The following is an 11,275-nucleotide window of genomic DNA, read 5'->3' on the forward strand; positions in this document are numbered from 1 at the left end:
GGTCCGCCTTCATCACGTCTTCCAGTTCGCCACGAACATCTCGATCTTACTGAAAATAGTGGTCAGCAGCTATCAATTACGCATTTCGGTATCTAGTACGCAATATTCAGACTATCGAGATCCTTCAGCTCGCCATGAATATCTGAGTCATACCGAAAACAGAAGTCAGCCCTGCGTGACAAGTGATCGCTTTTACATATCAATAATTGTGCCAGTGAGACTTTTTGCACAAGCCGTTCCTCATCACGCATGTCGGCTTTCAATAGTACGGGCAATCCGGTTTCTAAGGCAAACTCACGAGGTCATCAATTTGAGCTCGCCACGAATATCTCAACCATGCTGAAAACAGTAGCCCACCTGTCGATACTTTCGCGTCTCTACTGCAGACTAAGGGAGAAAGAGAATGTCGGTAACGTTCTTGTGTATCTCCTTATGCCGTTCCAAGATGCATGTGGTCTACCTATCCTTTCTGCTCACAATTCCATTCTGCTCACAAAGGTACTATATGCCATGAAAGCATAAATAGGGCGCTCCAGACCTGTTGACAATGAACGACCATTAAACGGGTGGTATTAAACCAATTCAAACCTTTTGCTTCACTTCTTCAATACACCACGACGTGTGATCCCTGCTTCCATCATGAACACCGAAAGCCTCCCAGATTACCTGACCATCCCAGGGAAAACGATTCCTAGCTTCCACTGCCGCGTTGGAAAAAATCATAATGATCGCCAGCCTCAGAGAGCCAACATTTACGGCTACCCTGTGCCTAGCGTGCAGGCACCTACTTCTACGTCGGTTATGGCCCTTGACTACTTTGCGAGGTATGAAGCAATGGTGATACTTTGACTTGTGCAAGAGATCTTTTATTCCAATTCTGACCTTGATTTTTATTTTGTAGTGACCAGACCTGGGGGAATATCCTGGCCCATGGGGACTTTGATTACATCGTCATCGGTTCGGGCTTCACTGCTCTCGCATTCATTCAGAAGGCACTCGATCTCGACCCGTGTGCCAAGATTCTTTGCTTGGAGCGTGGAGGTAAGTAGAGTACTTTCTCATTGGTGGTTCCCCTTATACCGTTATATATGTGCCGTCGTCTCATGCTTTGGTATGTCACAGGCTTTTGGCTCCCTTCCCACTTCCAGAACCTGCCAATTCCTTTCAAAATGGTTCTGGGAGGACCTTCTGAGACATTCCCCTGGACCCTCTCGCGCAAGACCTTTGAGACAAAGGAACTCAAGTTCTGCCACGGATCTTGCCCATTTTTCGGTGGCCGATCAACATTCTGGTCCGCCTGGAGCCCGAGGCCGAGTCTAGACCTCATGCGCGACTTTCCCGAGTCCATGAAGGAGACTGCTTCACACGAGCAATTCTGGAAAGAGGCCAAGGAACTCTTGAATGTCACACCGGCAGCTCAGATCAACGATGGCGTCTTTGGAAGCCTGCAGACTGCCATTGATTGCATTCTCGAACGCTCGGTTTGCAAGATTCCTACTGCCGACTATGCTGAATCGGCCCCCCTTGCTGTCGGACGACGCAGCCCAACTTCTCGTCTGCGATTCAACAAGTTTTCTGTCCCCGGCCCGCTTCTCGGCATCTTGGAACGACAGAGGCAGCTGGCCAAAACCAACCAGGGAGCGCCTTTGGAAATCATGGTTGAATGTGCGGCAACAAGCATGGCTAAAGGCGACGACGATGATTTTGTCCGTGTTATCGAAACCAGCAAGGGCACTTTGTCGTGGACTGGCAACAAGACCAGGATCATCCTCTGCGCTGGAGCCATTCCCAACGCCACCATGTTGCTGAACTCTTTCGAGAGCTGCCGTGACACGGTCGGTAAGAGGCTTACCGGCCACTTTGTGACACACATCTCAGCAAGATGCCCTGTGAAGAACATCAAGGGCTGGAAGAAGGAAGATACGCTCGCGATGGCTGCTGCATACGTGGCTGGCAGGGATCCCAAGAGCGGCCTACAGTATCACGTCTCGGTCACGGCGCTGAATAGCCCCAACCCGAAAGACGATGCAGAGGACGCGGCTCGCGAGTGTCCAGACTATGCGGCTGCGGCGACGCTTGATCAACTTGTCGGTTCTGAGGACTACGTTGTGTTTGGTATGATGAAGCCGCCAGCCGCCCCTTTTTTAAGAGAGTATTATGATTAGAAAGCTAACCCAGCACTGTTTGACCTACCTAGTCTGCTCGGCTCTCGGCGAATTCAGCGAGAAGAACCCCCAGAATCACGTCACTCTCAACAAAGGCACCGACCCGACTTGCAACGTCACCCTCCAATACACCTTGACCGACGAGGACTATGCCTGCTGGGACGTGATGGACACGGCCACCTACGACACCATCAAAGCAATGGCGGGTGGCGGCGGCGATGATGATGAGGAGCACGAGTCGAGCAGCATCGAATGGTGGGATGAGACAAGCCATGGGTGGAGCAAGACGAAGCCAGCAGTCGACACCATTCGCATCCCTGGTGTCGTTCATGAATCCAGCACTTGTTTCATGGGACCCAAGGAAATCGGTGGTTCCGTGGATGAGCTTTATCGTCCTCACGGGATTGAGAATGTTCACGTCACGGGGGCTGCGCTATTCCCAACGGCGGGTAGTTGGAATCCCACTATGACTATGTGTGGGTATGCTCAGGACTTGGCGAGCAAGCTGCATGGATTGAAGGTTAGGTCGGATTGTGAGGCGTCAGGTTAAGGAAAGACTTGTCTGATGACAGCGAATGCCTACAATTATTGGGTTACATACGTATCTAGGTACCTAGTTAGATCAGCAATTGGATCAAGATGATGAAGACGGTGGGTTACCCAGAGGTATGTATACCGTACTGAAAACCTGCACCCTACCATACGACATTGGGTGTTAGGTCCAGGATTAAACGCAAAAGTCACATAAGCTCAGACTTGGACTTTCAATGTTGGCTTGACATCCAATTTTCTATGCCTATAAGCAAACTACTACAGGTAGCCTGCTGGGTACCTAATCTAACAAACGGAAGAACGACCACCGCGAAGGCGGTTACAAAGATGAGCGACCCATCAATGTCACCCTTACCTAGAAGAAAACATAGCTTGACGTTCTCTTCCTGATACCATTCCCCTCATTCTATCTCCGCAGCGCCGCCTGTCCACCAAGGACTGCCGAAGTCGAAGCCGAGTCCTGTGTCAAACCGGCCGTACTCGTTCCATGAGACCGAGACCCTGCAAGATCCGCCTGGCGGACTTTCGGGGCGGAGCGATCTTTCTCCGCGGCCTTCACAGCTAGACTGATAGATCGAAGGGAGAATTCTTGCTCGCAAATTACCTCTCCATCACTTCGGCATTAGTAATTTCCTAGATCTGGCCTCGAGGATATCCAAATAGAGAAACAGAAAGCACTTATGCATCTCCTCTACTACAGCGGCGGCGGCGGCGGTGGTGCGTTTCTCCTCTCCTCGAACTTCTTCCAGTTGCTTCTTCTGTGTCTTCTTTGCCTCCTCTATGTCCTCGCCTTTCATGAGGTCCTTCCTGATTGAAGCGTTGACAGTCTACGTATAGAACTCGGCATGCAATTGTAAAAGATTCTCTTGACGGATTCCGCCCGGGCGTCTTTGATAGGTTGTTTTGGTGACTTTTGTGGAGGTCTGGTCTTGGTCCTAACGGAAAATGGTACGCGTTAGATTTTTGTGTAGTGGACTCTGAAGGTAGGTAGGTAGATACGCACTATACTCTCCACATCTCTGCCTTTGGCCAGAAACTTGGAAGCGTTGGTGAGTTTATCAGTCCAGCGAGTTACTAAAGCAAAGTAGGTAAACCTTATTAGCCGCCCCTTGATCCCGCAGTTGCTTGAGGGTCATGTCAGTTTTCTTACGTGCTTCCAGCGCAGTGTAAAGCTCGGTGACTGTCTGAGTGAGGGAGGAACGCATAACTGTATTGCCCATTGCCCTACTTCCACTGGTTTTCTTTGTTGGAGAAGCTGTTCACATTCCTCCAGGTACGCGGCGTACCACTTGTTTCCACTCGGTCTGGCAATCAGCCACTTTTCCGGCCAATGTTTCCCACGTGCACTTTTCGGTGTTGTTGTTGGAATTCGTCGGCAAGGACTTGAGAGATTCAATGAGCGAATCGAATAATCCAGACTCGATAGGCTCGATAACGTTCAAGAGCTTGTGATATGACATGTTGGCGGCTCTGAGATGATTCGTACTGCTCTTGTATTTGTTAAGGATGGGGAAAATTTGAGGTTTTTTTTGTGGAAGAATGTGAGTGTGCAAAATGACAGACAGGTAGATAGATGATGTCGAGCGAGTGAACAGATTGCATGCTTTGCAAGGGGGCTCAGTGCCTCTTATACTTTCAAGTTCGTCCAGATCATCACTGCTCGCAAGACATGTAGACTAACGGTAACTTGCATCTCGAACTAATCAGCATGGACATAATCGCCTTCGCTGTAGTTATTCTTTCGTCCGTTTCGTCGATTATTCAATTTCGAGCGAGTCTTTCGGACCGGCGTCCAACGACCCGTTACGGGAAATAGTCATGGGCGGTTGCCCTTGAGTGGACTGCAGCCAACTACACCGGAAAACCTCCAACCAACGGTTGAAGTTTTTACACTTTGAACATGAAAACTCGAGAGTCTGTGAAGTTGTGTAGAGTCGGGCTATTTACTGACGCCAAATAGGTAGGGTATTGCAGGGAGAAGTTGACAAAGTACAAGTCACGCAGTCTGCGGAAGAAGTCAGTCGGTAACAGCATGGCTGGCACTTGCCAAACCAACCGGCTCAGGCTCCAGGGAAGGACAAACAAGGGAGGCCATCTTCAAGTGCTCACCAACACGAAATGCTCAAGGACAAAGCAAGCAAACAGTACGAGCAATCAAGCACACATACCTGGCGTAGCTACCTACCGTCTCGTTGTGTACAGGTACCTAGACCTACCTCTTTTGACAGTAATCTTACCGAACTCTATGTTCCTTGGCCTTACAAGACCTACCTACCTACGTACGGCACCTTCATCAGGCCTGGGCTCAGCTTGTTCTTGCGACGCAAAGTACCTCATAAGCACATCAAAAATATCAGTTGCGCCAGTACGGCCGGCCCATTGAAGCGGTGTCAGTTCCCAGTCCTCGTACGCCTGCAAATGACGATCCTCGGCCCACCTAGTCAACTGGGGAACAAGCTCAGCCATCCGATGCCCCCAGGCACCTGACAGAAACGATGTGAAGATGGGAGAGCAGTATCGAAGTACACTGGCTTCTGCGTCGACGGGCGTGCCTCTTGCAATTAGTTCCTCCGCGAACGCTCCTACCCCGGTCCTCTCTTCTTCAGTGGCGTCAACGTCGCGGACGGTAGCGAGAGCATGCAACGGAGTCCATCCTTCGTCCGTCATCACCTGGGCGCTGGCACCACGCTCGAGCAAGAGACGGGCTACCGCGAGCCGCGCAGCTGTCTGTCCTTTGTTGTAGCTTTTGGCGGGGGTCAGCACACAGAGCAAAGGCGTCCACTTGTTGGCATTTGCTTGGTCGGCATCTAGACCTTGGTCGAGCAGATACTCAACAGTCTCTCCGTTTCCAGCAGCGGCAGCATAGTGTAAAAGTGACTCCCCGAACTGGTTGAGCTGGCGCACGGCGCTGGAGCTATCGACGCAGTATTCCAGACATGTTCGAAGCACGTTAGGTGTGCCGGTGTCCGCAAGCAGGTGGAGAGGCGTGGCCTTTTCGTTGTCAGGGGCGTCGGGCAATGCGCCATGTTGGAGAAGGGTCTGGAGGGCCTCTAGGTAGTCCCGATTCCGTCTGCCTTGGGGGCTAGGATTGAAGTTTGCGGCGGCTCTGTGAAGGACCGTTTGGCCGTAGCCGTTCTTTGCGTTGGGATCTGCACCCTTTTCGAGGAACAACTTTAGAAGGTCGATCTGGGTGAAGGATTCGTGGATGGGCAAGGCTTTCTGGTTTTTGAACGGCCGGTTGACGTCTGCGCCGGCATTGAGAAGTCGACGCACAAGGCGGATCTGGTGGTCCCGGTTGAGAGCTTCTCCGTTACGCGTCTGCACGGGTATCCCATTTGCGTGGTCGCGGCCGTGGATGGCGACTGCGGCTTCTAGGGCACATTGGATGTCGTCACTTTGATAGCGGAACTTGGCTAGCAACAAGGCGACTACGTCGTCATGCCACACGGCAGCCGCTTGGAAAAGGCTTGTTTGTCTCTCAAGACTGGACCAGCCGTCGTAGAGGCTGAGGAAGTCGGCGACCAGATGCGCGTGTCCGTTGTAGGCAGCAAGTACGAGACAGCTCGGCATGGCTTCGGACGGCTGTCTTCGGCTAGGGGAGTGGAATCGGCCCGGGGGACCAACCACGTTCCACAGGAGACGAGCAATGTCGCGGTGGCCATACTCGGCGGCGACTTGGAGAGGCGAGTAGCCTGGATCACAAGCTTGACGAAGATGAGTCGGATCAACACCGGCGTCAAGCATCATGCGCACGGCGGCTTCTTGTCCTCGGCAGACAGCCTCGCAAAAGACGTCGGCCATGGCGTCCTGCAGATCCGACACGGCCAAGTCGGCGTTGGCACCAGACGCGGTCTCGTTCCTCCAGATCTGCAACATGGCTTCAATTGACCCCAAGTCGCCGTGTTTTGAGTAGTGGCGGTATGCGTCGAGAAAGGAAACCATGGTGGCCGGCGACAGTCAATGATTTTAGTTTGGTGAAGTGATGATGTACGGGAATTGGATGGATGCTACACTAAGAGGTAAGGTAAGGGGGACGAGGAGTTATATACCTGATTGGAAGCCGGATACCCGGGCCGTAGCTAACAGAAACCCTGCCGAACTTGCAAGGAGTTTGATAGTTTCTACCTACCAGGTACTGAAGGCGGGGGTACACTAGTCTACTGCGGTGGCCCAAGTGCGGTTGTACAGTGGTACTACCTCTATTACATAAGATACAGCCCCACTTTCAACTACCCTCACCTCATCGGCTCTTCCTCTTTCCTTGCACACGCTGCCCGATATTCGTCCATGCTTCCTTCCACTTCTCAGGCACTGCTTCCACTTCTCATCTTACTATTGGATTTTTTTGTTTTTTATTGTATTTGATTGCCCTGCTTCCTTGGATTCTCCCTCCCCTCAACCCTTTCGATCCAGACTCCTTGACCACTCACGAAAAGAACCCTGCTTAAGTTGTGGCTCGCACCCTCCTTGATGCCCTTGATAGACATCTCTCCCCGTCAAAACTCGGTCTTGACCCCATGCGGACATTCAGTTACATGACGCTCCCCTTGCCGGCCGGATGCCGACCCGATACTCCCACCACTTGAGCGTGGTGCCGTCAGGCCATCAGGCCCAGATAACAAGAAGCCCAAGACAAGCGCGCATACATACACATGCACCGGGCACTGATATGGCACGTCGTTTCAATTAGGCCGGTGAATTTCTACTCGTCTACGGCAACCACTGCCCTCAATCCCATGCAAAACCAGGCCAACCCGACAACGGGGCCAAGGTGAGTAAAGATACAGAAGAGAGGACACAGCTGTCGTACCACCGACTAACGACCAACGCAAACATAGTAGTCCAACCAGAGGGTTTGGCAACTGCTTCCCACGGCCGGATTCCAGCTGTAAAAGTTGGCCAGCGAGATGCCATACCGCGTTGCGATGGTGCCGCACTGATCTCCCGAGGCGACTGTGGACACGTTCCCACGCCCTGGTCAGCAACAACGGCCATTGATCATGATCACGGACACAAAAAGAGACAGACTCACCCTTGTGGAACTTCTTGCAGCCACTGACCATTCCTGGCTGGGTGGGGGTCGGCGTTGCAACTCCTCCCGCGCTAGTTGTCGAAGTCGGCTTCTTGGTGGTGGTTGTCGTTGTCTTGGGAGGCACGAACCCAATCGTCCGCACACACACATACGTGTCGAGCCACAGCGACTGGCAGCTGGTCCCCACGGCTGGGTTCCAGCTATAAAAGTTGGCCAGCGTGATGCCGTACGTCGACGCGATGGTGCCACATTGGTCTCCAGACTTGACAAGGTGGAAGCGGTCGCAGTTGCCCACCATTCCAGCTTGCGTCGGCGTCGGCGTCGTAATGCCGTTCCCACTGCTCGTTGTAGTGGTCGCCTTCGTTGTTTTCGTCGTCAAGGTAGTGCTCGATCCGACGACACCAACACAGAGATATGTATTCGCCCAAAGCCCCGTGCATTGGGATCCAATAGCGGGATTCCAGGCTACCAACTGCGCGAGCGAAACGTCGTAGGTGGACCCGATCGTGGAGCATCCCTGGTTTGGCTCAACAAAATGAAACTTGTTACAGTTACTCACCATGCCCTCCTGGATAGGCGTGGGCGTGGAGATGCCGTTGCCAGTTGTGGTAGAGGCTGTGGTGGATGTCGTGGCAGTGCCAATCAGCGTGGACGACGATATAGACGGCGTTGGCGGGTCATCCTGACCAAAGTTGTTTTCGATGCAGTACGAATTGCCCACAGTGAGCTTGCAGGCCGTTGCAACGGACGGGTTCTTTGGAGAGTCAGTCATGTCCTGCGACATGTGCAACCATAGCCTTAAAGGTCTGGCTTTCCATTCAGCATCTCCAGCAGCATGAACTTACCCATCTTGCGAACTGCTCGCTCGTGATCCCGTAGGTGGAAGCAATACTTGTACAGGAGTCGCCACTCCCTGCCACGTGCCACCATGTGCACGTCTTGATTGTATTGGGCTCGGCTGTTGTGTCGGGCGGTACGGTGAACTGCGACCACGCCCCGTGACTGAGGAAGAGGGCAGCGAGAACGAGCTGTAACGACTTCATGATGAACCAAAAAGATTATCACCAAAACGGCTGGTTTCCTGAACGCAACCAAAGTGGCATGAATGCCGCCGGGAGACATTTTATAAACGCAATGTGGTGCCCAGAATCATGCCAGATCTGGCACCTGCTCTCCGTTCAACTAGAAGACCTACCTCATTTCAGTTGGTTTTCGAGAGCCAAGCTGTCTGCTCCATGAACACGGGAAATCGGCACCAATACTCCCCATCCTACAGCGACCGTTACTTGTCTTCACCCACCAACGCGAGGGACAGATAGGCATCATGAGGACACAAGTCAGGAACTCTCATCTTGGGATGTCAGCATCTTTGCATATACGGCATCACCTGCGTTTGGTAAGGGGCAACGTCAAAGAGCTGCAGCAATCCTACTACTCCACCAAGGTAACATTGCGGACCTTACGGCCGTCGCTACCATGGATCGAGGCTTCTCACGCAGGCCAAGGGCTTGCAGTCTGTAAGGAACCAGGCTAGTAGGACTCGCAAATGCCTTGCGGGATAAAAGCCTTCATTGCAACACAGGGTAGAGGTGGAGCTATCACACATTGTTGGTGTGATGTAGCATTTTTCGGGTAAATGAACGAAATGAGTCATGATCAGGCAGACAACTTGTTCCTCTTACGAAATAATTCTTTGACGGACGCGGGACATCAATGTTGCTACTGCAACTCTGTCTTGGATCATGGATGTCGAGTTTCTGGGCATGTGTATGAACAGCACCTCATACAGCCTCTTCGCCGTCACACTTGCATTCGCATCGTGGCTATTCTGGGCGATACGGTTACGCTGCTTGCGACATGGGAGCTCATGAGGACTATTTCACCAGTACGTGCAATGTGCGGCTCTAGGGACAGGCTCAAGCCGCCGGGCACTGTAAATCAAGATCCTACAGCTCAGACTACTTTGCATTCTATCTAGTAACAATGATCTGGGGTCCTAGTGACCATACAGTTGTGACGGACAAGTACGGGTTACAGTGTTTCAAGGTCTAGCGCTAGCTGTCGTGGTCGAAGACGCGCCCACTACTGTTGTGGAAGTAGAAGACGGCACTTTGTCAAATCCCCTAACGGGGTGTAGACAATACCATGACCCAACGCGCAACCGCTTGGAGCAGTTCACAGGTTCTCGCAGCGATGGATTAGCCAGCAACCAAAGGCTAATAGGCACGGCAGTCCCGACAATCAGCGAAGAGCAAGTGGAATCACTCTGTGCCTGCACCCAAGCTCCACACAGCGTCGTTGTTCCCTGTGCAATGGTTCCTCCCGTGGGCACAGGAACGGGCAAGTCAGCATACCCGTCGCCCGAGCCACCCGGACCGCCAATGTTGCCGTTACCGGTACCACCACCATTGCCGTTGCCGGGCTCCGTTCCCGGACTGGAGGGGAGTCCGCCCGGGGCGCTGATGCAGATCACGTTACCCCAGTAGCGAGGGCTGCTGGACGGGGACCAGATGTTGCTACACCGGTCGTCCAGTCCCGCGTTCCATGCCACGAGATCCTGCCACGAAGAGGCGGCGCTGCCTTCGGCCCGGATGGCGATGGTCACGCAGTCATCTGCCTCTTTAACCATGTATGTGGTCTCGCACCTGTCAGGCAGACAGAGTTCGAGGCCAACGTCAGGAGCACTGCAGTTCAAGAGCTCAGGATTGATATAGTAGAGGGTGGATGAGGACACGGAATTTGTCTGTGCAACGCTGTTGCATGTGTCGCCATTATTTACTGTGTACTTGTTCCCCGAGACGCAGGTGTCCGATGTGGTTCCGTTTGGTTGGATTGCGGGAGGTAAAGGGCTCGTGCTGCCGCCTGTTCCTGCTCCGCAACGCTTGTTGATGTACTCGAGCCTCTCAGCATGTAGCTCATCGTATGCTGAGTAGGGCGACGACTGCATGAGCCGGAGTTTCGCTCCCAGGCAGAAGGAACAAAGCTGTGCTTGCGGCATGTCCTCAATCTTCTCGACCTCCGGGAACATCTCGATCTTGGCTGTTGATCCCACTGCGTGTCAGCGAAGCTCAGTTGCTGATTAGGGGAGAAAAAAAAAGAACGAGAATGGTCAAGGATTCTCATCTGGATAGGGTCACTCACCATTGCAGTAGCCTCCATCAGAGTCCTTGAGGCAAGTCTCGTTCCAGCCAGAGACAACAGGATCGATCATGGCGAGGACGGGGTATCCAGGAAACAGGTTTGGCGTCTGGGCACAGGCGCCTACGATTCTTCTCCGCGCCGTTTGGAGAGCGGCCCAGCATGTCGTAGAACAGATGGTGTCTGTAAAGGTCTTGTCTCCCGGCGAACCGTGGTAAACCTTTTGGCCGAGATTCAGGACATACGCATCACAGTTGATGCTCTGGTACAGGACAGATTCGCATGTGGCAGCGAGGCCTAGGCCAGCAAAAGCACCGGTGGGAGCGATCTGAAACTGCCCGGCAACGAATGGTGCAAACGACGATAACAAAACAATGAGTGCCGCCAT

The 11,275-nt window shown here is 52.8% G+C and overlaps 5 protein-coding genes across 5 annotated transcripts; 1 reads left to right on the forward strand and 4 right to left on the reverse strand.

Annotated features, from left to right (window-relative positions):
• Window positions 1-639: 639 nt before the first annotated feature.
• On the forward strand, window positions 640-2,715 carry NCU07030 (hypothetical protein; the record flags this gene model as incomplete). The annotated part of the gene is made up of 4 exons (XM_957076.1): window positions 640-824; window positions 902-1,041; window positions 1,123-2,115; window positions 2,198-2,715. 4 exons carry the CDS (start codon window positions 640-642, stop codon window positions 2,713-2,715), a joined length of 1,836 nt encoding a protein of 611 aa, XP_962169.1.
• Window positions 2,716-3,328: 613 nt separating this feature from the next.
• NCU07031 (hypothetical protein) lies at window positions 3,329-4,177 on the reverse strand (the record flags this gene model as incomplete). Its single annotated transcript, XM_957077.3, has 4 exons — window positions 3,329-3,544; window positions 3,721-3,791; window positions 3,868-3,950; window positions 4,065-4,177. The coding sequence occupies 4 exons, from the start codon at window positions 4,175-4,177 to the stop codon at window positions 3,329-3,331; spliced, it is 483 nt and encodes a 160-aa protein (XP_962170.3).
• Window positions 4,178-4,474: 297 nt separating this feature from the next.
• On the reverse strand, window positions 4,475-6,702 carry NCU07032 (hypothetical protein; the record flags this gene model as incomplete). Its single annotated transcript, XM_957078.2, has 2 exons — window positions 5,001-6,702; window positions 4,475-4,633 (listed from the first exon to the last, which is right to left on the reverse strand). The coding sequence occupies exons 1-2, from the start codon at window positions 6,657-6,659 to the stop codon at window positions 4,475-4,477; spliced, it is 1,818 nt and encodes a 605-aa protein (XP_962171.1). The 5' UTR covers window positions 6,660-6,702.
• An 831-nt stretch (window positions 6,703-7,533) lies between these two features.
• On the reverse strand, window positions 7,534-8,792 carry NCU07033 (hypothetical protein; the record flags this gene model as incomplete). The annotated part of the gene is made up of 4 exons (XM_011395919.1): window positions 7,534-7,691; window positions 7,750-8,107; window positions 8,309-8,524; window positions 8,595-8,792. 4 exons carry the CDS (start codon window positions 8,790-8,792, stop codon window positions 7,534-7,536), a joined length of 930 nt encoding a protein of 309 aa, XP_011394221.1.
• A 354-nt stretch (window positions 8,793-9,146) lies between these two features.
• NCU07034 (hypothetical protein) lies at window positions 9,147-11,275 on the reverse strand (the record flags this gene model as incomplete). Its single annotated transcript, XM_011395920.1, has 2 exons — window positions 9,147-10,788; window positions 10,891-11,275. The coding sequence occupies 2 exons, from the start codon at window positions 11,273-11,275 to the stop codon at window positions 9,791-9,793; spliced, it is 1,383 nt and encodes a 460-aa protein (XP_011394222.1). The 3' UTR covers window positions 9,147-9,790.

This window comes from Neurospora crassa, linkage group IV, assembly GCF_000182925.2.
Source record: "Neurospora crassa OR74A linkage group IV, whole genome shotgun sequence".
NCBI classification, from domain to species: domain Eukaryota; kingdom Fungi; phylum Ascomycota; class Sordariomycetes; order Sordariales; family Sordariaceae; genus Neurospora; species Neurospora crassa.